Here is a 24,899-nt window from a genome sequence, read left to right as displayed (position 1 = left end):
AGCAGACACCAAAGTGGGTCCCAATCCGATGACCCCAAGATCACTACCCAAGCTGGAACCAAAAGTTGGAGGCTCAACCAACTGTACCACCCAGACACCCTGATATGAAAGAAAATTTTTTAAAAACCATCTGATCATCTCAATATGTAGAAAAAACATTTGATTAAATCCAACACCCATTAACAGAAACTCTTAGCAAATGATGAATGGGAGGGACTTCTCCACCTGTTAAAGAGCATCTACAAAAACCCTTCTGCTAAGATCATACTTGATGGTGAAAGACTAAATACTTTCCCCCTTAGATCAGCAATAAGATAAGAATGTCCACTTTCATCACTACTATTCAACATTGTACTGAAGATTCTAGACAGTGCAATAAGGCAAAAAAAAAGAGACAAAAGCTGTCCAGATAGTAAAGAAAGAAGTGAAAGTATTCACAGATAATATGATCATTTATGTAGAAAATGTAATCTATTAAGAAATTACTAGAACTAACCAATGAATTTAGCAAGTCTACAGATATAAGATTAATATACAAAAAGAACTGTATTTTTTTTTAAGATTTATTTATGTATTTATTTATTTTTTAATTTATGATAGGCACACAGTGAGAGAGAGAGAGTCAGAGACACAGGCAGAGGGAGAAGCAGGCTCCATGCACCGGGAGCCCCACGTGGGATTCGATCCCGGGTCTCCAGGATCGCGCCCTGGGCCAAAGGCAGGTGCTAAACCGCTGCGTCACCCAGGGATCCCAAGATTTATTTATTTTAGAGAGAGAGAGAGAGTAAGAGTAGGTGGAGGGGCAAAGGGAGAGGGAAAGAGAGAAGACTCTCCACTGAGTGCAGAGCCCTATGCAGGGTCCTATCCCAAGACTCTGAGATCATCACTTGAAATTGAGTTGGATGCTCAATCAACTGAGCCACACAGGCACCCCTAAAAAGTAACTGTATTTCCACATACTAGCAGTGAACAGTCAAGATTGAAATAAAAAATAATATTTACAATAGCATCATACATATGAAATACTTAAAGATAAATACGGGCATACCTTAGGATATTGCAGGTTGGGTTCCAGACCACCACTATAAAGTAAATATCACAATAAACTGAATATCACAATAAAGCAAGTCAAATCAATTTTTTGGTTTCCCAATGCATGTAAAAGTTATGTTTACATACATTGTAGTCTATTTAACGTGCCAGAACATTATGTCTAAAAAAGCAATGTACCAGGGTGCCTGGGTGGTACAGTCAGTTAGGTGTCTGCCTTTGGCTCAGGTGTTGATCCTAGGGTCCTGTGATTGAGCCCTGTGTTGGGCTCCCTGCTCAGCACGGAATCTGCTTCTCCCTTTCCTCTGACTCTCTTCCCTGTTTATGCTGTCTCTCTGTCTTGAATAAATAACTAAAACTTAAAAAGAAAAAAAGCAATGTATATAACTTAAAAATACTGTGTTGCTAAACAATGCTAACCATCATCTGAGCATTCATCCAGGCATAATCACTGATTACAGATCACCATAACAAATATGATAATAATGGAGAAGTTTAAAACATTGAAGAAATACCAAAATGTGACACAGACGCGAAACGAGCAAATACTGTTGGAAAAATGGCACCAATAGACTTGCTCCATGTAGTGTTGTCACAAATCTTCAATTCATAAAAACACAGTATCTGCAAAGCACAATAAAGAGAATCACAAAAAAAACAAGGTATGTCTATATGGCAAAAGATGAACAAGACCTATGTTACAAAACATTGCTAAAAGACATTACATATGATTTAAATACTTGGGAAGATATAACTTGTTCATAAGGAGACTTGTTGATAAAATACAACTTTCATGAGAAGACTCTATTTGCTGAGCTGTCAAAATCCCAGCAGGCTTTTTTGTAGATATTGACAGGCCGATTCCAAAATTCCTATGGAAAGTCAAAATATCTAGAACAGCCATAACAACTTTGAAAAAGAAGAACAAAGTTGAAAATGATCAAGACCAATTATTAAGCCACAGAAATAAAGACAGTATGGGATTAGCATCAAGAAAGATAACTGCACAGGATACAGAGTCCAGCAATAGACATAAACATGTATGGATAACCAGTTTTTTATTTAGATACAAAGACAATTGAACAGAGAAAAGCGAGCCTTTCGACAAAGGGTGCTGGAATAATTGGAAATTAGCTTCATAGATTGCTCACAAAAGAAGTAGATGGGATCTCTCTGAATTTAGCACCAAGTGCAAAGCCAAGTTTAACTACCCCTGATAAATCTTTCCTGATAATGATCCTCAAAGTTCTACCTTTACCTCAAATGACTGGTGACAGAGGCGGTTGGTGGAAAAATAGCATGAATGATGTGCCAGGTGTAAGCAATTTTATAACCTATTATGCTAGTAACCCTAGGGTGTTAAGATCTCAATTCAGGATGGACTAGGACTATGGTATATTGGTAAATGTTTAATAAAAAAGGGAGACGAGGCCCTATTTTGCAATATGAATGAATACTCCCATGCAGCGGATTTCAAACTGCCAGGTGATGTAACAGAAAGTTGATGTTGGGGAGATATGTCTACCACCCCTACCGCATAGATAGGATAGGGGTAAATAACCCCAAGAGCACAGGTAGTAGCAGAACGTGGTAATTAGGAAGTTACAGCTTTTAGTATCAAACACCTTTGTTTTTTGGGTTTTTTTTTAATGATTTTGAGAGAGCGCACAAGCAGGGGAGGGACGGAGGGAGAAGCCCACTAACCACCAAGCAAGGAGCCAGAGGCGGAACTCCATCCTGAGACTCCAGGATGACCACCTGAGCTCAAGGCAAACGCCCCATCAGCTGAGCCGCCCAGGCACTCCTGAACACCTACATTTTTAATATGACTTATTTATTTATTTATTTATTTATTTATTTATTTATTTATTTATTTATTTATTTATTAAACAAGCTTTAATTCACTTTTATTTTTCTTGTATAAAACTATGTGGTAGCCACAGCTGGAGCCTGGGTCCTCTGCACGGAGACTCTGGTGTGGGTCTTTCTTTACAAGATGGTCAGTGAATTCCTGATAGGGAGACTTGGTGAACACAGTCTCTTTCCAGAGATCAGGGGTGAGATAGCTGTAGGTCTTGGTTAATATGACTTATTTAATTGCAAGTTGACATTATTTATTTATGAAGATTTTATTTATTTATTCACGAGAGACAGAGAGATACACTCAGGCAGACGAGACTTGCTTGATCCCAGGACGTAGGGATCAGGAAGCTGAGCCGAGGGCAGAGGCTCAACAGCTCAGCCTCCCAGGTGTCCCTCCAAGTTGCCGTAATTTCAATTTTAATAATGGCAGTACTTAAGGATTGGGTAGTCAATCCTGAATTTTCAAGTCAGCTCCCTCGTGAGCTAATAGGAGTAAGCGCCACCACACCACTGGCCTGGGGCAGTTTTTATTTGTTGTTGTTGTTTTTTTTAAGACTTTAGTGACCTATTTAAGAGAAAGAAAGCATAAGCAGGGGGAAGGGGTCAGGGGAGGAGAAAACCAGACTCCCAAGGAGGTGGGAGCCCCAGGGGCGGGGCTGGATCCCAGGACCTCGCAAGACCCGAGCGGAAGGCTTAGGTGTACAGGTGCCCCCTGGGGGCAGCCCCTGCAGGGTACAAGCAAGGGGCCTTGTGTTGACTCCTAACTCCGTGACTCCTTCTGTGCATTCTCGGCGCGCAGCAGAGGGAGACTCGGAGGCCAGGTGCAGCTGGCTGGAGAGTCTACACCAGGTGTCGGGGTGTGGAGCGGAGTTTGAGCTCAGGTCTGTCACCAAAGCTGGGGATTCACGCATCCTTCAAGTGTTCCTACGAGTTCTCTTTCTTTTGGGCGGGGGAGGGGAGCCTGACTCAGGACTTTTAACTCTGCCCTGGGCTTTAGGGGGGCGAGGGACGGGGAGCAGCGGAAGAGGAGGAAGAGGAGCATTTTGAGCCTCCGAATGCGCTCAGGGGCGGGAGCCTCCCTGGGAGTCACCACCGCCCGGACCCCGGGGGACGTCCGCGGGCTGCACCCGCCCCAGGGCCTTGTCTCCAGCGGGAAGGAGGCCCGGGAGCCCCAGGGCTCGGCCGCGCGGGGCGGGCCGCCTCCTCCCCTCCCGCAGCCCGCGGACCTGGGCACCAAGTCTCACGAGACCCCAGACCCGCCCGCTCCGCCCCCGGGGTCACGTGCTCCCGCCGCGCCCGGGAGGGGAGGGGAGGGGAGGGCAGCCCCGGCCTAGCGCCGTTCCCGCCGGCGCCCGCGCTCTCAGCCATGCTCCGGGGCTGCGCGGGGCTGCTGCGCTCCTGGGCCCTCCGCGGCCCGAAGAGAGGGGTGAGTGCGGGCGGGCGGGCCGGGCGGGGAGGGACTCCGGCCAGGCTGCTGGGGCCGCGCTGGGGCCTGGTCGCGCCGAGACCGTGACCGGATTGGGACCTGGCCTGGGCATCCCCGCCCCGGCCCTCGCGGTGTGCGCCCGCGGGCACAGCAGCGCCTCTCCCTCGGGGCCCCTCCTCGCGCTGCACAGGGCCGCTTTCCCGACTTTAAAGGCTGTTGGAAGAGTAAAACGAGGTGACTTGTAACGCACTGTCTGGCGTTGGTACTAAATAAGTTTGGTCTGTTCTTTCTTTTTTTTTCTTTTTTGAGATTTTATTTATTTATTTGACAGAGAAAGCCAGAGAGCACAAGCAGGGGGATCTGCAGAGGGAGAAGCAGATTCCCCACTGAGCTGGGAGCCGGATGTAGGGGATCATCTGAGGACCCTGGGATCCTGACCTGAGCCACCCAGGGGCCCCTAAGTTTTACTGGTACTGAAGTATTCCATTATTATTAATTAGGCTCCAACAATAAGTAAGACATTTGTCTGTGAGGATACAAAGATTAGTGAGAAAAGCCTTTGTCTCAAGGATCTCACAATCTAGTTTGGGAGAAAAGGATGAAATTGCAAAATTAGTAAGTACTATATGCTATAATGAATTACTAAGGGGACATAGAGGTAGGGAACAGCTCTGAGCAAGAACCTTGATTTTATTTTATTCTATTTTTTTTTATTTTTATTTATTTATGATAGTCACAGAGAGAGAGAGAGAGAGAGAGAGAGGCAGAGACACAGGCAGAGGGAGAAGCAGGCTCCATGCACCGGGAGCCCGACGTGGGATTCGATCCCGGGTCTCCAGGATCGCGCCCTGGGCCAAAGGCAGGCGCTAAACCGCTGCGCCACCCAGGGATCCCAAGAACCTTGATTTTAAAGAATAACCTGTGCAGATTAGTTATTAGTCCTGTGCCATCTTTCACCTTGGGAAAGATGTCCTGTACTCCTCTCACAACAACAAAAATATATTTGTACCTTTTTTTTTTTTAATTTTTATTTATTTATGATAGTCACAGAGAGAGAGAGAGAGAGGCAGAGACACAGGCAGAGGGAGAAGCAGGCTCCATGCACCGGGAGCCCGACGTGGGATTCGATCCCGGGTCTCCAGGATCGCACCCTGGGCCAAAGGCAGGCGCCAAACCACTGCGCCACCCAGGGATCCCTTTTTTGTTTTTTAAAGATTTTATTTATTCATTCATGAGAAACACAGAGAGAGGGAGGCAGAGAGGCACAGGCAGAGGGAGAAGCAGTCCCCATGCAGGGAGCCTGATGTGGGACTCCATCGGGGGGGTCTCCAGGATCACGCCTGGGCCAAAGGTGGCGCTAAACCGCTGAGCCACCCGGGCTGCCCACATTTGTACCTTTAACTATATGTTGGTGCCTTGTAGTCTGTGTTGAGAATATTTGACAGTAGTACTTACAGACTTTGTCTTTTTTTTTTCCTGTTCGGTAACTTAATCTTAAAAGGAAACACATTAAAAAGAAGTTATAACTTTAGTTAACAAGTCCCACTTGAAAGATACATAACCAAAGATCAAGTAAGACTTTTTTCTCTATGGAGGGCTACAAAAGGTAATGATAATCCCTGATATTTATCCCTCAAGTACACAGTCTATGCTGGGAATTTACAAGGCCTTTACATCAAGTATCCTTTAGTTCTCACTCTCTTGACCTGAAACTTTCATTATTTTTTTTTTCACAACATCAGTGTTCATGTGGTCCTAAACTCAACATGCCTCTAACTAAAATTAATAGATCCACTCCTCTTCCCCCTCCTAACACACGCAAACACTAACAAAAACCGCCTTTCCTCTTTCCACCCCAATCTGCAAGGCTACAATTCTGGAATCATCCAAGGCTCTCCTGTTTCTCTTTCCCCATGATCAGTCTGTCTCCACATCCATTAGTCATATTATCTTAAATGTCTCTTAAATCTTTTTTTTTTTTTTTTCCTTCATTTCTCTCTACCTAGTTTAGCTTCTAACCGTATATCCTCTGGATCTCTACAACAATTTTTTAAACTGCTTTCCCTGCCATTCTTCACACCTTGTAGTTCATCCTTTACACCAGAGGGAGGTTTCTAAAACTTTGCTTAAAACTCCATAAGGTTCCCTGTAGTGGAAAAAAGTATTTCATCATTCAAATATCAGTTTCATGGTTTTTTAAAGACTACCTTTCTTTAATGAGCTTTCATCCTAAGGAATAACATTTGTGAGATGCTAAGTGTGATGTGTTATTTATATCCTTCGATAATAGGCATTTAAAAATACATGTGCCATAGTCTTTGTGCTACCTAAAATCAGCTTTCATTTTGGCCTTTGGAAACGTTGACCTAGCTGATGAAATATAAGCCCTCTGTTAAGGTCAAAGAGCCTTGGTGGTGTGTTCCCCTTCTACTCTGCCATCCATATCTGGCTGCTATTCTCTTTGCACCTTACCTCTGTGAAGACCGAAATACTGGCATTTCCCCAAGGTGTCATCTCCCTGTGCCTTTGCTTGGGACAGCAAGTGAACTTTGTATCCTTTAGAAACCACTGCATCAGTGTTTTTGAAGTTTTCACTGAATGTCCAGTCGGTCCTTCTGTGTCTATATGTACTTCTTTTAGGATATTTTTCACACCCAAGGCTGCAAGCAGTTGAGGGCAGGGCATAAGTCTTCTCTCTCTGTCTTAACCAGTTCCTGGCACAGAACCTGGCAGATAGCAGATTTTTTAAAGTTCACACAATTTAGTTAAATTCCACACTTCCAAATTAAAATCAGGTAGGAGAACTCACAGCCAAGTGAGTCATTCTAGTTCCTAAAAGTCTTCAATTATCTCTGTCACTTTGGTCCATAAAAGACTGGAACTGATCTATCCTAGAGTCACCTGTTAAATATTCCAAGATTTCTACTGAAGCTTAAAAAAGAAAAATAGTTTTCCTTTCCGGTGCCTGTGGCCATTTGCTTTGTCCAACACCATAGTTAGTTACACTTTATCCTCTTCCAGGGCCTCTGGTACAGGAATGGTAGTAGCATTGCTCAGTGCTGATGGTTGGAAGCCATTTTGACACCAAGCACCTGTCCCCCTAACCTCTGCCTTCTTTTTACATTCCCTTTCTTGGTAATTGGCTCTGTCATTCACTGTGTTGTGTAATTCAGAAACCTGGGGCTGGTGTTTGTATTTTAACTCCTCCCTACTCCTTATCTGTTTCATGCAGTCATAATTTTTCACTTGGGTTATCTCTAAAATGTATCTCTAAAATCCTTGACACAGAGTCCTTAGATTCAGTCTTGGTTCCTCCCACTCTCTTTCTTAATGATGGCTAGATTAGATCTTGTTATTTTCCTATTAAAATCTCTCTGGGAACAACTGCAGCTAGAGACCAGGCCAACTAGCTTAGTATGGAAGTTTCTCAGAGTCAAGCCCTTGTCTGCATCTCTACAGCCATCTGCTCCTCCCCTTGCACTGAAACAAAGCTTTCTTTTCTTTTCTTCTTTTCTTTCTTTTCTTTCTTTTCTTTTCTTTTCTTTTCTTTTCTTTTCTTTTCTTTTCTTTTCTTTTCTTTTCTATTTATTTATTTGAGATAGTTGGGGAGGGAAAGAGAAAGAGAAGCAGACTCACCACTGAGTAGGAAGCCCAATGAATGAATGCAGGGCCTCAATCCTGGGGCCCTGGGATCATGATCTGAGCCGAGGGCAGACGCTTAACTGACTGAGCCACCCAGGCACCCCAAAGCCAAGCTTCTTTTAGGCCTTAGTTTCATCATTTGTAAAATGAGGGTAATAATTAGTACCTATTTCATAAGTGTTTCATAAGTTGGTTGTCATAAGGCCCCTCGAAACTGTGTCCTGCCTCCTTGCTTTTGCATATGGTTTTCCCTTAGCTTTCCCTTACCCTTTCAAGCTGCCTGATTTCTGCTTGTGTAACTGATGTGGGAAACAAAGGCAGAAGGAGAATTATTAAATGTCTTTACTCTCTACAGCTCATTGACAAGTCCTTAAAACAGACAGAGTGACCTCTAGGAACTCAGCTGCCTCTATGTTAGTACTTTGCTGAGGGCAACAGGCAATCTTAGCTCGACCCCCAGGATCCTGTAAGTCTATGTAACATCTCAAAATTCCTTTGAAGACTTACTTTATTTCTACCCGCCAAGAGCCATCCCCCAAGCCTACAATCCACCATATACATCTGCAGGGTCTCATGACTAAGGTTTTATTAGACGGTAATAAATGACCTTTCACCAACAACAGTTAGCCAGCTCAAAGTTCTGGAAACTTTGCTTCCAAAATTCATCAAGAGACTTACATGCTATCCCTAACCCCTCCCAACTTGAAGGTATATGATCTCCACCCCACACAACCCCATTGCGGCTCTCTCTGCCCATGGGTCCTGTCCCCGTGCTTTAGTAAAACCACCTTTTTGCATTAGAGATGGCTCAAGAATTCTTTCTTGGCCATTGGCTTCAAACCCTGACATCTTTCCTACATCATCATTAAGATTCAAGTCCAAGAACTTCTCCCCATCCCCCATCTGAGATAAACACCTTCACCCCTGCTCCTCTGCAGACCCCACTGGTAAACCCTTTTACATGGAGGAGAATGTGTGTCCTTCATTTGTTTATCTCCAGTTCCTCCTGGCTCACCTAGGATTGATTAACTGTTTTGTTTTGTTTTGTTTTGTTTTGTTTTGTTTTGTTTTAGAGAAAGGAATCCGCAGACCTGGGCTTAATGCTGCTCTGTCAGTAGGTAGTTGGGTGACACTGAGCAAATCATTTACTGTCTCTCAATCTTCTCTCAAAGAGGTTGTACTGGCTGATTCCTGAAATTTGCTTGCACTCTGAAGTGACAAACTTCTGGGAAGAGGAGCAGCAGCAAAACAGTCTCAGAAAATAGGAGAATATGTTATGAATTAGGGTTTACTTCCCATTCTTTTTCTCTTCTCTCCTTTAGAGGTCATTTTCTTCTGAAGTCCTTCATGTGGACCATTCTCTCCCCAATCCCAGCTGGAATGAGGACATGAGGCTCCTGTTTGACCAGTTCATGAAGAAAAGTGAAGATGGCTCTTGGAAACGTTTGCCTTCATATAAATGTAACCCTCCTGAAAGGATTGAAGATGTCAAAATCTTTTTTCCTGGTAAGAACAGCCACATTATCATAAAGAATATTTAAATGTCAAATATAGAACAAATATTGCACTGGTTACTGATGTGGAAATGTTGGGGCTGGAGCCAATGGCAAAGAATTTGAGGTCTCTGATTCAAAAAGGTGGTTTTATTAAAGCATGGGGACAGGACCCATGGGCAGAAAAGGCTACACTGTGATTGTGGGGAGCAGTTGATTTTATACTTTGGAATGGGGTGGTAGAGACAAAGGGAAGTTTCCAAAAGGACTTTCCTATGCTAAAGAAGACTCAGGAGGATCCCTGGGTGGCTCAGCAGTTTAGCACCTGCCTTCGGCCCAGGGTGTGATCTTGGAGTCCTGGGATGGATTCCCGGGAATGAGTCCCGCATCAGGCTCCCTGCATGGAGTCTGCTTCTCCCTCCTCCTGTGTCTCTGCCTCTCTTTCTCTCTCTGTGTGTCTTTCATGAATAAATAAATAAAAATATTAAAAAAAAAAAAAAAGAAGTCTCAGGATCCTGGAGGCCTGGCTGTTGTCAAGCTAAGGTGGTTTTTCCTTCAAGCAAAGTTGTGGTTTTTTTGGTTTTTTTGGTTTTTTTAAGATTTTATTTATTCGTGAGACACACAGAGAGAGGCAATGTCCCAGTCTGTGGCTCTGTCACCCTAAGAAGCTCAGCATTCTGACATCAACCTTTCTTCTCTCAGACTCTAAACTCCCAAGGCAACCTACCCTGCCTCTGGTACACACACACTGCATTTCCTGTTTTTCTGTGTGTGCTTTTTTATTTTTTTAATGAAAACTTTTTTTTTAATAGTTTCAGGCTTACAGAAAAATAAATGGAGAGTACAGAGTTCACATATCCTCTTACACTCCCTCCACCCCAGCTTCCCCTATTAACTGATGCAGTTTTTGAATGTTGATGAGGTTGGTGAGGTCCAGAGCCAATGGCCAAGAAGGAATTCTTGAGAGGTCTTTGGTGCAAAATGGTGGTTTTATTGAAGCACAAGGACAGGACCCGTGGGCAGAAGGAGCTGTGGCTGCTGCTGCCTGCTGTTCCCTGCTGCCCCAGGATTAGGAGAAGCAAGTGATTTTATACCTTGGGGTTGGGGAAGGTAAAGATAAGGGAAGTTTCAAAAGGACTTTTATAAGGAGGAATGTCATAATGTGCCTACCTCAAGTATTGTTCAATTGGCTGTAGGTTTAAGGTGATTTAATTTTATCTTCATTCCTTCTGCCTTTATTTCCCACATCATTAACATTTTGTGATAGTGTAATTGATAATTGATGAGCTACTGTTGGTAACTTTTTTTTTTTTAATATTTTATTTATTCACGAGAGAGGCAGAGAGATAGACAGAGGGAGAAGCAGGCTCCCTGCAGGGAGCCTGATGCAGGACTCGATCCCTGGACCAGGATCACACCCTGAGCCAAAGGCAGATGCTCAACCTCTGAGCCACCCAGACAGGCAGATGCTCAACCGCTGAGCCACCCAGACGTCCTTGTTGATAACATTCTTAACCATAGGTTACAAAGGTCCGTAGGTTACATTGGGGTTCACTCTTTGCATTGTGCTATGGGTTTTGACAAATGTGTGGTGACTGATGGCTATCATTAAAGTATCAAACTGAATGTTTCCATCATTCTCAACACTTTCCCCCTGAACTGTTGGCAACCGCTGATCTTTTCAGTGTGTCCATGGTTTTGCCTTTTCCAGAATGCCACATAGTTGGATTCATATAGCATTTGGCCTTTTCAGATTATTTTCTTTCCCTTAATAAGCATTTTTTCAGATGCATTTGTTTTTTCTATAGCACTTATCACCATTGGACAAACTGTGTTTTTGTCTCTCACATCAGGTTATGAGCTCCATAAGGGCAGATTTTTTTTTTAATTAATTTGTTTATTTGAGAGGATACACACATGTAGAGGGAGTCCCAAGCAGACTCTGCACTGAGCTCAGAGCCCAACACGGGGCTCCATCTCATGATCCCAAGACCTTGAGATGGCTTAACCCACTCTGCCACCCAGGCACCCCAAGGGCAGAGATTTTTGTGTTTTATTCTCTATGGGTCTCCAGTACCTAGAACAGTACCTGGTACTTAGTTATGTGCCATGTAAATACTTGGGGAAGAAGAGAGAAAAGAAAGAAGGGAGAGAGGAAACAAACCAGGGGACCTGTTTAAGGTGCTCTGTGCTTTGACTTGTTTTCTTTACCTAAAATCTCTGCCCTCGTGGAGCTGACACCATAGAGACGAGAGGCAAACCATTAAACACAAAGTATGTCAGACGGTGATGAGTGCTATGTAAAAAAATAAAGGCACGTTATTTAAAAAAAAAAAAAAAAAGAACTTTTTTTAAAAGATTTTATTTATTTGTGAGAGACAGAGAGAGAGGCAGAGATACAGGCAGAGAGAGAAGCAGGCTCCCTGCGGGAATCCTGATGTAGGACTCCATCCCAGGACCCCAGGATCATGTTCTGAGCCAAAGGCAGCCACTCAATCACTGAGCCACCCAGATGCCCCTAAAAGAACTTTTGTAAAACTGACATAACAATGTTACGTTAGTTTCAGGTATACCACATAGTGATTCAACAATTCTATGTGTTACTCAGTGCTCACCACGATTTAAGGGTTAGCTGCCTTCTGTTACCACACATTGTTATCACAAAATTATTGACCATAGGGCAGCTCCAGTGGCGCAGCGGTTTAGCGCCGCCTGCAGACTAGGACGTGATCCTGGAGACCCAGGATCGAGTCCCACGTCAGGCTCTCTGTGTGGAGCCTGCTTCTCCCTCTGCCTGCATCTCTGCCTCTCTTTCTCTCCCTGCATCTCTATGAATAAATAAATAAAATCTTTTAAAAAAAAATTATTGACCGTAGTTTCTATTCTGTTCTTTTCATCCCCCAAAGAGGACTTTTTATTCCCAAAAATGTCCCAAAATCTCTGGTTAGAAATTGGGAGGAATAGTGAACCATCCTCTTTCCTGCCCATTGCTTTCTTAAAAGAAAAGCAAAACATCAAAACATTGTAAAAATGAAGTTGAACCGGTATACCTCAGGTGTATGTGAAGATACCCAGGAAAAGTAACTCCCCAAGAGGCCTTAGCCACCAATTTAAATACCATCTGTAGCTAAAGGCCAAAAAGCTGGAGGGAAGGGGGCCAGCTGCAGGGAGGTTACCAGGAAAAGTGGAATTAACAGGGTAAGGTTTGTTAGGCAGGCTGCTTTCTTCATTGAGAAGAGTTTCTTCAATTTAGAGTCCTCCCTTCTGTCTAGTACAGAGGAGGAGATACCCTTACAAGTGGAGATTTCATTTAGAAATATAAATTTCCCACACAAAAATGTGTGGAAAATGTAAATTTTCCCATCTATTGTGAAAACACGATAGATGTTTCCAGAAGTTCCCGTGTCTGTTTTTCCTCACGATAATCTTTTTTTTTTTTTCTCACGATAATCTTGATGCCAAAGAGCCATATTTAGGGTTGGCATACTATGTGATCCTTCATTCCTGCCTTTGAAGCTTCACCAAGAAGTTTCATGTCTGCACCAGTCTGTTAGTCCTGAGAATACGTCAGCTCAGCTAAATAGTTTTGTGTCATTTCAGGAGGTAGTATTGTGGGGGGGGGGGGGGGGGGGGGTGCTCTACACGGTGTGAGTAGTCACCTTTTTAATAAGCATTTTTATGGAAACGAATAAAAAACAAAAGTTAATAGTTGGGACAAACCATGGACTGTTTTTGAGTCAATAGGACAGTTAGGATTTCTAGATATTGGATTGAGAGCCCTGCCAAAAACCAAAATTCAGCCAAGCAGATTTGAAGATCTAATTGGCTTTATTAAACAATTTGTGAGGGGTGCCTGGGTGGCTTAGTCGGTTAAACATCCAACTCTTGATTTCAGCTGAGGTCATGATCTCAGGGTTGTGGAATCCAGCCCGACGTCAGGCTCCATGCTCAGTGTGGAGTCTGCTTGTCCGTCTTCCTCTGTTCCTCGCCCTTGCTCGAATTCTCTCTCTCTCTCTCTCTCAAATAAACAACAACAACAAAAAAAATGATTTGTGAATCCTGCAGCATCCCATCTGGCAAGTAGAGAGGTGTTCCCAAGAATTGTACAAAATGGAAGATTTTTATAAGAAGGAGGGCAGGGCAGGGAGTTAATAGTAAAAGAAAAGAAAGGATTCCAAGCAAGGTCACCATCACTTAGGGGAAAGGGCAGGCAGGGTGTCTTATCTTGCAGATGACCTCATTTGCCTTTGGCGATGGAGAGAGACCAGAAAATTCCTGACTGATGCAGTTAGGTTAGATGTAAAACCCCAGTTTCTGGGGAAGGTTGACACTGCAGTTAGGTTAGATGTTAAAGCCCCACTCGGTGCTCTCTGTCCCAGGACCCTGGGATCAGGACCTGAGAAGAGGGCAGATGCTTAATGTACTGAGCCACCCAGGAGCCCCCTTTGTTAAGAATCTCAGAATGGACTTTCAAAAGCCACTCAACGCCAGAAGCCAAGCCAACAACCAACTGTCCTTGCCGTAGTACCTATGAATTTGAGTGCATTCCTCTCTTCTCAGGGCCCCCAAATATTCTGAACTTCCTGAGGCTGCCAAGAGGTGACCGTCTTTACCCACTATAATACTAGGAGCCCAGTAAGCCAGATACCAAGCAGTGTTCTGAAGGGGCTTTCTTTTTTTTTTTTTTTTTTTTTTTTTTTATTTATTTTTTTTTTATTGGTGTTCAATTTACTAACATACAGAATAACACCCAGTGCCCGTCACCCATTCACTCCCACCCCCCGCCCTCCTCCCCTTCTACCACCCCTAGTTCGTTTCCCAGAGTTAGCAGTCTTTATGTTCTGTCTCCCTTTCTGATATTTTGAAGGGGCTTTCTTAGCTCTGTAAAGTCAGCCTTAGTTATTTGAAACTGGTCATATCTGTGTCTAAGGAACAGATGTTCTACGAGTAAATATATTACTATGAAAATAAGAATACTCAATAAGCATTTCCAAATTCTGATGAGATCAGGTAAGGAGAAAGATAAATGTTTCAGTTCTGTTTATCTTTGTCAGTTCATTTAGTCCCACATAATTGATTCTTGTTTTGCTTGATCTTGGCAGGTTTGAGTTTTTGAGTTTTCCACCAGAGTTATGGAAATTCTTACCCAGTTCAGTGGTATGGCTTAAAGTTATCAGAAAAGTGTGCTTATCAGAAAACAGTCCTTTTCTTGAATCTCTTAGAAGACAAAGCACCTTTTTTTTTTTTTTTTTTAAAGATTTTACTTATTTGAGAGAGAGAAATAGAGCACGAGCGGAGAAGAGCCCCCAAGATGAAACACTTTTGCAAAATCATCAGAATAAAACAACTGTCTGTAAATGACAAAAAGACCTAAAAATGGCCACGGTTAAAGATCTGATGACATTTCCTTCTAATGTCAATGACAAGGAAATGTGGTTATTTCTGTGGCACAGATTTTAAGATGACTAGAATTATGACTGGTAACATTTTACCAGGACATAGTAGATTTCTAGGAATTTCACACAATTTAAATACTTAATATTTGTCCTTTAGAAGATGTTACAGGGAACATGCTGGGAAATCCCAAAGTTAGTCTGGGTTCAAACAGACCTGACTTAGACTTTGGTTAGGAGAAATTTGTCAAATATGAAGCGTTTTAGAACATCTTATTAATAAATAGGTCACTGTGAAACAGCAGTTCTTATTTAACCAGAGTGATGGTAAAAGGTGTCAGAGGCAAACCAGAAGAGTACTTAGTTATTAAAACACAGCAAAACAAAACTTAGCTCTGTTAGTAGAGAAGACTCCGTTTCTTAAGACCTGGAAAAGACAACATGGAGCACAGGAAATGATGTTGGTAAGGTACAAAATCTTTGCTTTCTAGACAGATTGCTTAAAAGGTAAAGAAAAACCTTCCTCAATTTCTTCTTAAGAGCAGACCATGGGATCCCTGGGTGGCTCAGCGGTTTAGCGCCACCTTCAGCTCAGGGCGTGATCCTGGAGACTCGGGATCGAATCCCACATCAGGCTCCCTGTGTGGAGCCTGATTCTCCCTCTGCCTGTGTCTCTGTCTCTCTCTCTGTCTCTCATGAATAAATAAATAAATAAAATATTTAACAAAAAAAAAAAAAGGCGGACCAGTAGTCAAGAAAACTGTGTACTTCTAATAGATGAAAGTGGTTAAATTTTAACTTTGTACAGGCATTCTATTAAAACTTATTTTTAAAACTCTTAATAATAGAGGAACCTGGCTGGCTCAGTTGGTGGAACATGTGACTCTTGATCTAGGGGGTGTGAGTTAGAGCCCCATGTTGGACGTAGTGATTGCTTAAAAATAAAATCCCATTGTAATAATTTCATTCAGTTTTAGCCACCTTGAGCACACAAGTAAGGTGTTCTCTCTCTCTCTCTACCCCCTCCCCCTCTCCCCCTGTCCCTCTCCCTGTCCTCCTCTCCTTCTCTCCCCTTCTCCCCCCTCCCTCTCCCTTCTCCCCAACTTTATCTACTTAGTTTGTCCTTTATTCTTTTCATTCTGAAGCAACTAGTTATTCTGCTTTAAGACAAATTTACTCTTTTTCATCCCTAACAAAAATACATCTCCATACCGTCTACCTTTTCTCACTACAAATACATTCTACTTGCTTTATATACAGAGTTGTTCCTCTTATTATTTTTAGTATTTTTAATGATATATATTAGAATTCTTAACTCATAGAAATCTTAATTTCTAATGAAAGTGAAGAAGTAAGCAGTTATGAACTATGTCATGCCAGCGTTGTGTAGATTGGCAAACTTGTGAATATATTTTCTTTTTTAAATTTTTTTTGTGAATATATTTTCATAATTTCTAGGAGCATGCACTTTCTCATAGTTTTTCACTGTGGCACAAGACATGTTTACAAACAAATCCAAATATGTTTAGCTTCTCTATAAGAGGCCACAAGCAGGTAAATTTAGACTTCATATTTAGCGATTAATGTTTCAATATTTTATCTTATTTGGAAATGATCTAGATATTTATTTATTTATTTATTTATTTATTTATTTATTTATTTATTTATTTTTAAAGATTTTATTTATTCATGAGAGACAGAGAGAGAGAGGCAGAGACACAGGCAGAGGGAGAAATAGGCTCCTTGCAGGGAGCCTGACATGTGGGACTTGATCCTAGGTCTCCAGGATCACACCCTGGGCTGAACATGGCACTAAACCACTGAGCCACCGGGTCTGCCCGAAATGGTTTAGATATTTAGAGATTATCTATCACGTAGCAAAATTCTAGGAATGTAAGTTACCAAAGAGATTTAAGAAACTATTTTTAAGCAGACATATAATTGTTCATTTATAAACATTTAGCTTATATCTACTTCATTCATTTGTTCTTAGCAGTGTTTACATTACTCATGAGAATTTCATCATCTCAAATTCTTTTTTTCTCTCTTTTTTTTAAAGATTTTATTTATTCATGAGAGACACACAGAGAGAGGCAGAGACACAGGCAGAGGGAGAAGCAGACTCCTTGCAGGGAGCCTGATGTGGAACTTGATCCCAGGACTTCGGGATCATGACCTGAGCTGAAAGCAGATGCTCAACCATTGAGCCACCCGGGAGCCCCTCATTATTTTTCTAGCTACCAGGTTTTTTATAACAGATAACATGAGCTCATTTGACTAGTAAACCAGGTAGAAAAAGTTTGTATGTCTGCATTTAGTGGTGACAACTCTGAAGGTATATCTGTTTTTCTGGGTTAGTGCTTGTTGTTTTAGTAAACAATGTATCTATTTACCAAAGATTACTCAAGTCATATGAACTTGAAAAACATTTAGGTCGGTTTCTTTATTTCTGAGTTTAAGGATTACTTAATTTATGTAAGCATTTTTATTTTTTAAAGATTTTACTTATTTATTCATGAGAGACAAGAGAGGCAGAAACCTAGGCAGAGGGAGAAGCAGGCTCCATGTAGCGGACCCAGTGCAGGACTTGATCCTAGGACCAGGGGATCATGCCCTGAGCCAAAGGCAGATGCTCAACCACTGAACCACCCAGGTGTCCCAAGCACTTCTAAAAATCATTCCTTCCTTCCTTCCTTCCTTCCTTCCTTCCTTCCTTCCTTCCTTCCTTCCTTCCTTCCTTCCTTCCTTCCTATTTTATTTATTTGACAGAGAATGCATAAGCAGGGGGAGCAGTAGGCAGAGGGAGAGGGAGAAGCAGGCTCTGGGCTGTGCAGGGAGCCCAATGTAGGGCTTGATCCCAGGACCCCAGGATCACAACCAGAGCCGAAGGCAGACATTCAACCAATTGAGCTACCCAGGTGCCCCCCAAGCACTTTTTTTTTAAAGCTAATTACATAGAGCTCTTTTTACAGTAATGCCATCTACAGGTAAAAAAAAAAAATTCCCCAAATCCAGAAGATTCGTATGTAGACATACATAAACATACAGACAAATGCAAACAGAAATCTACACTCAGTTTATAAGAACAGTTGAATCCAAATTGTGTTTCAGGCAGATGGAGTAAGTTACGGTTAACGTACTCAGCTAAAGCTTTTTACCAATATTTGTGTAGAAGACTTCTAAGAGGTTTTCATTTGCCCCATTTCCATGTAGCTCCTTGTTTCTTTGCAGCCTCTGAGAGTTGCTTTGGGGTCTCTGGGTCCCTGGAGAGCCCCTAGTAGAGGAAGGGGCCTGAAGATCGAGTAGCTTTAGGGAGCTGGGAGGCTGAAGTAGGAAGGGAAAATGTGGCAGGAGTGGAGAAAATTTGGACAAGGTAGGAGTTTGAAGGGGGAAGACGTATCAAAGGATCCAGGGAACTAAATGGAAGGTGGAAGGTGATTAAGTTCCATATTATACTTAGCTAACTCATGTAGACACAGAGGAGGTAGACAGAGCTGGTGGACCATATCATCAGTAGGGGCTCAAGAAGGGGGTTTCTTTTCAGTCGAAGAGAAGTTCCCATGGAGGAGCCAGGATCACATAGAACAGAGAGGCCTTTTAAAAAATTCCTGGGGGGGATCCCTGGGTGGCTCAGGGGATCCCTGGGTAGCTTAGCGGTTTAGCACCTGCTTTTGGCCCAGGGCACGATCCTGGAGTCCCGGGATCGAGTCCCACGTCGGTCTCCCGGCATTGGAGCCTGCTTCTCCCTCCTCCTGTGTCTCTGCCTGCCTCTCTCTCTCTCTCTCTATCATAAATCAATCAATCAATCAATCTTAAAAAAAATTCCTGGGGCCTCTGGGTGATAGAGTTCAGTGTCTGACTTCAGGTCATGATCTCAGGCTCATGAGATGGAGCCCTGCCTTGGGCTCCCCACTGAGCATGGCACCTGCTTAAGATTGTCTCTCCTTCTGCCCCTATCCTATGCTCAATCTCTCTCTGTCTCTTAAACAAAACAAAATATATCAGGCTCTGAATATCAGCCTCCAGTGTGGCCATAGAGCTTTTTTAAAAATTCCTTTCAAATACCTTCTCAGGTTTCGGCTGAAACAAACAGTAAATTTTCCTGACTTTATTCCTTTTTGAAATCTTTTTTCCTGTTTCTTTTAAATCAGGAATGCCTTAAGTCATTCCTAAAACCAAAACCAGTAAGCCTTTTATGGCTTAAGGACAGACACGAAAGGTGTCCCCAGAGAGAGGCAATGCAGCCCTCCAAGATCAGAACCACTCCCAAAAGTAACCAAAAAAAGAAAGAACTATGCAACACCCTCCTGAGAGCTGGCAAAAGTTTGTAGGACTCTAGCCACTAATGGGATGCTGAACTGCATTTCAGACATTTCTGTCTGGCCGTATTTTGGGGCCACCAACCTGTGTGCTCCAGCAGGCAGAAACACAGCCCAAGTTCTCAGAACACAAGACAAATAGAAGTGAGGGAAAGGGTTAGTAGCCAGCAGGTACCTGAAAGCAAATCCAGGAGCTGCAGTTCAAAGAGTTAATTCTTTTTTTTTTTTTTTTTTTTTTTTTAAGATTTTATTTACTCATGAGAGACATAGAGAGAGAGGCAGAGACACAGGCAGAGTGAGAAGCAGGCTCCCTGCGGAGGAGCCCGATGTGGGACTCAATCTCTGGACCCTGGGATCAGGCCCTGGGCCGAAGGCAGACGCTTAACCACTGAGCCATCCAGGCATCCCCAGAGTTAATTCTTACATGTGTTTTTCTCCTGCTAAGCTGAATTTGGAAAGGGTGGAATGACATAAAATGTTTGCCTTCCTGTCTTGTCCAGCTATTACCGATGGAAATCCGGGAGGGCAGACTTGGTAAGAATTCTTTTCCTTGGCTGGTTTCTGCCAGTTTTCCCAGGATCCCATCTGTAGCTCTGGAACAAGTGTATATCTCAACAGGTCCTTTCTGGGTCACCAGGAACGACAGGGGAGGAAATATAATTCCAAGTTGTTGGTGGAGACAATGTTTTAAAAGGCTGATAAGAAAAATACACAAATTTATTAACATGTATGCCTCAGAGACACATGGAAAATAACCAGGGAAAAGGAGTGATTGCTCCTGCCCACTGCTTTCTTCACCTCCCTGCTCAGGTCTGGTGGGAGTAGAGACCACAGTTAGGCCCGCTCTTGTGATTTGAAGGGGGCATATCTGAAAAACGTGGAAAGCTGCTGCTTCCAAGCCTGCAGAGGCGTACTGCTTTTGCACTAACTGAAGAGTTAAGCTCCTTTGTCAGTGTTTCTCCTGCTCTGAATCACTCAGACTCTTAGGTGTAGAGCCTGAGAATCCATTTTTAACAAACTTTCAGACTATGTGGATGCAGTTAGTCCTGGGATTAGGGAACCACCAATTTCTGTGGTGACACCAATAACAGTGACTTAGAAGTTGAAAGTTTTTTAAACTGGTTTTATCTTCACATTGCAAAATCCAGTCTTACTGAACTCATTCTTTGGTTTTATTTCACTTTAAATGGGAAATAAATAGGTGAGGTAATAATGCCCACCTTTTCTGCCATTTTAGGAGATGCTCTAATGCCCAATTAGGTTCTTAAATCAGACTTTTACATTTAAAACAAAAACTTGGAACACCTGCCCTTATAAGAAAGTAAGAAGTCTGCCATTCTTTGACATAAACACTTAGAAAGCAATGATCTCCCTTTCCTAAGGAATGTCTCTTTTTTAGGGACCAACCTGTGTCTTTCATAAGATCCCCAAAGGAATCCAAGACCTAAAAACATCAGGAACCACTAGTTTAAGGAGTTATAAATAGGGATAGTTATTAATATAAATATATTAGCTAAATCAAGCGAGGATAACACAGATATATAGAATCCCAGAGTTGGGGCCTGGAAGATTGTTTAGTCTGGGGCACAGGGGGATGGACCTTCAGAATCACTTAGGGAGGGGTTCTTAGTCATCATTACTATTTCCTTCTTTTGTCTCTTAAGATTACTAGCTTTCTTCCTTACACAAGTATTTATTGAGCACCTACTGTATGTCAGACACTATGCTACTAGGTACTAGGGTATCGCAATGAAGAAAACTGGGATGTCCACCCTCCAGCTCACAACCTATTAAGCCACTGCTGTTGGAGAGAACAGTGGGCTCCCTCATTTTGGAGTGGAAGGTGGATTGGGACCCACTAATATAGTCTAATTTTTTCTCTATCTTCTCTTGCTTTCTACGTTAACCTGTACAACCATTCGGCTGGATGTAACTTGAGCACCTCCAGTCATACGGTGGTGCTTGGGGCAATGGGGCTTTTTCCATTTTGGACAGCTCTTATTATTAGTGATTTCTTCCTGAGACTGTTGAGCTATAGTCACTTCTTGTGCCCTTCACCCATTTGTTGAATTCTAGTACTAGGGACACAAACAATAAGCAGCTGTTCACATCCTTTCATGTGTAGGACGTAAATACATGTATCTCCTCTCCCTGACAGTTCTTGTTGCCAGGCTGCTCTTCTCTGTTTTTTCAGGTATTTCTCCCAGAGGATATTTCAGTCTCCTTTACAAGCCTGGTTGCCTTTTCCAGGACATGTTCAGTTTCTCAGGATCGTTTTTAATATATGCTTCCCAGAACTAAGTTTGAAACCAGTGATATCCTTTCAGTGTAGAACAAGACATTAGCACTAGATAGGTAGCCGGGTCCCACTTTGTACTAAAAGTCGGTTAACACTCCATGTCTTTCGTGTAAACTACTGATCTCTCTTCTGCACCTACGTGGCTGACTTGTTGAACCTAACTGCACAAGTTTGTATAAATACCTAATGTATTCTTCATTTTTAGAATGAGCCTGTAAAGGCCTTTTTGGCTTCCTCTTTGCAAATCCAGTATTTACTCCTTCAGTAACCATCTGTTGAGCATCTGCTACCCTAAGTACTGTAGTCCTAAAATAGATCTGAAGGCACAGGTAGGATCCCTGACCTCATGAAGCTTATACGGATATTTCCTCATAATCTTTTTTTTTTTTTTTTAAAGATTTTATTTATTCACAAGAGACACACAGAGAGGCAGAGACATAGGCAGAGGGACTCGATCCCAGATCCTGGGACTACACCCTGAGCCGAAGGCAGATGCTCAACCGCTGAGCCACCCAGGCATCCCACTCATTGTCTTTTAGTCATCCAAACTTGTCCGTAGGTTATTGTTTGGGGATCGTAAAGGTTTTTTTTACAAAATGACCGGCAGTAAGCTCTTAATGTTGCCTGACCGGCATTTTTTATTTTCCCCTGCCTATTTATGCTCCTGCTGTCCTAGATGGCTGCTTCCTACCTTATTCTCAAGCCTTGCTTTCAGTGGATCTTGCTTCCTGTTGCCCTATGAGAAAATAAAAGCAATCAGGTTCCCACTGCCTCATTTATCTACTTGCTACATCTGTGCCTGATGTTCTGCTCTTTCCTCTTACCAGAGAACTACCCATCCTCTTAGGAGAGCCAAGCCTTGTCTCTGTGTGCTGTGTTCCCTCACTTTTGTCCTATTTAAAGGCATCTCTCCCTACTGGGACATTTTCATCAGTGTGCAGACATGCTACAACTCTCTCTTTCTCGCTTCCTGGTCGCTCTTGAACCCACTGCAGTCAGTGGAGTCTTATCACTCTGTTGAAACTATTCTTGTCAAGGTCATAGTGACCTTCATGATGCTAACTAGTGATCTCTCAGTTTTTGGCACAGCAGTGCCTCCTTTCCCCTGAACTTGGCTTCCAAGACAGCACACTCCTACTTCACTGGTCCTTTCCTGTCTGTTTTTTGCCAGTTCCTCATTGTCCTCAAAGTCTTAATGATAGGATGCCCCACATCTCAGCCCTCAGGATTCCTTTCTTCTCTATACCCTATTGGTAATCCCATTCAGTCACATGGCTTTGGACACTATCCAAAAGCTGACAACTTCCTATGTTAGTGTGTGGGTTCCGATTTGGTTGCACAGTTTAAAGCTGTATGATCTTGGGCAAATCACTTTACTTTCCTTGTCTTCGTTTCCTCATGGTAGACACCAGCATTTGTTGAAGGAACGAATGAAATAAAAATAAAACTACTTTTCACTAAGAAAAATGAGTTTGCAAGTTTCTTTATAGAACCTCCAAAAGAGAAAAATAAGAATTACTCTGTTTTACAAATGAAGGGGAAACATTAGTGACTTGTATTGCTAGTTCTATTCTGACACTTCATCACACAACTGAATGTTTTTAACAGTGTGGTCTGCAATCTCCCCTAACAGCTCTATGGAAATTTCTTCACTTAAGCTCCTAGTGACCTAAGTACCAAATCTGGAGGGCATTTTTCAGCCTTGTTGATCTCCTTCTCCTTGAAATCTCTCTCTTCGCTTTCACAGATCTCTGACCAGTTTTCTCTCTCCCCTCCCTGTTCCTTAAATATCAGTGTTTTCCAGAGTTCCTTTCCTATATGGCTCATGGTTCAGTTTTCTCTTGCCTGAAACTTGACCCTCCGAATTGTTCTCCTTGCTACCCACACTTGCTTTCAGCCCGTTACTTCCTGTTCCTCGTAGAAACCCCCGTGCCTTTGAGGTTGATCCCATCTGAACCTCCTCCTCTCCTCTGTGTTGCCGTCCTCTGCCAACCTCTCCCTCACATGCTAAGTGTCTCAGCAGCTGGGTCACCATCTTGCCTCCCCACCATTCTCCACCGCTCCGCAGTTCACTTGGCTTCCTGTGTCACTTGTAAACTCTCCTTCACCCAGCCCTGGCTGCACACTGCCAGGGGCATCCTGAGCCTTGACTGCAACAAATGAATAACCCCCACATTCACACATTTACACCCTGATCACAGTTGTCTTCCTTCTAGCTTGCTTGTTTAGGGCCCACGGAAGCGATTCTTTGACTGCATTTATCTGAACCTCTCTGGCCTACTCAACTAAGAAAGCCCCAGCCCGGGACTAATCTAGCCACCTGTCATCTCTTTCACATCCTGGAGACAGTCACCTCACCCAGGGGATGAGCTAGTGGCTGTGATGCTGTAGTGTCTCAGTGGTCTTCTCGCTCATCTTTCTCATCCCCTTCAATCTGTCCTTTCATCCAGCTGGCAGTGACTCAGAGCTCAGATCTAACCATAGCTCTCCTCTGTCACAGATGTTTAAGAGGCCAGTGCCTCTCAGATTTGCACATGAATATGAGGCCACTGAGTCTTGCTAAAGTGCAGGCTGAGCTTCAGAAGGTTGGAGGTGAGCCTGAGCCTGCATTTCTCACAAACTGATTTTACATCTTTATTTTTCTCATTTTTATAAGATAACCTTGAGGTTTTGTGTAATCTGGATCAGAAATTTTTACTTGCTTATCTACTCCTTCTAAGTAAGCAACAAATCCTTCTAATTTTTTTTATCTTATCCTAAAGTTCCAGAATGTTAAAATTGGAAGGATCTCAGAGGTCATTGAGTTTTATCCCCTCACTGTATGGATAAAGTGTGGAAGACAGAACAAGTTCTAGGCCAAGAACTTAAATTTCCCAATTCCTATGCTACTGCTCCCTGAATTTCCTCAGCAGCCACTAGAGTGCGTATTGTGTGTGCAAACACAGTGAATGCCATTTGTCAAGCATACAAACTCTAAAAGGGGGGCAGCCCGGGTGGCTCAGTGGTTTAGCGCCGCCTTCAGCCCAGGGCCTGATCCTGGAGAAAGCAGATCGAGTCCCGTGTCGGGCTCCCTGCATGGAGCCTGCTTCTCCCTCTGCCTCTCTCTCTCTCTCTCTCTCTCTCTCTCTCTCTCTCTCTCTCATGAATAAATAAATAAATAAATAATCTTAAAAAAAAAAAAAAAGTCTAAAAGGGTTCCTGCTCCGCAGGATGTTCATGACCTAACATGGAGCCATTTTCCCCACCTCTCCCAAATCTTCTCATTTCATATTTTTCCAAACTTTGTAAATATAAATTCAGTAACAAGAAAGGAAATTTCGTGTTAATGCACGGCAAATCATAATGAGCCAGGAAAGGAAGCGGAATTTGGGCAATTAAATCCTCACATAGATGCATAAGTATAAATATGCCCTT

General features: G+C 42.8%; 1 protein-coding gene across 1 annotated transcript in view; it reads left to right on the top strand.

Annotated features, from left to right (window-relative positions):
* The first annotated feature begins 4,170 nt into the window (after window positions 1-4,170).
* The window catches only part of THEM4 (thioesterase superfamily member 4), a 49,931-nt gene continuing 29,202 nt past the window's right edge, over window positions 4,171-24,899 (top strand). The window contains exons 1-2 of the mRNA XM_035700505.2: window positions 4,171-4,339; window positions 9,304-9,487. Coding sequence (XP_035556398.1) covers window positions 4,280-4,339; window positions 9,304-9,487 — 244 coding nt within the window. The 5' untranslated portion in view covers window positions 4,171-4,279. The remainder of the gene's footprint in view (window positions 4,340-9,303; window positions 9,488-24,899) is intronic.

The sequence above is a fragment of the Canis lupus genome, chromosome 17 (genome assembly GCF_003254725.2).
Source record: "Canis lupus dingo isolate Sandy chromosome 17, ASM325472v2, whole genome shotgun sequence".
Taxonomy (NCBI): domain Eukaryota; kingdom Metazoa; phylum Chordata; class Mammalia; order Carnivora; family Canidae; genus Canis; species Canis lupus.
Note: the sequence above shows the minus strand (reverse complement) of the source record. Positions and strands in the feature narration are given on the sequence as shown.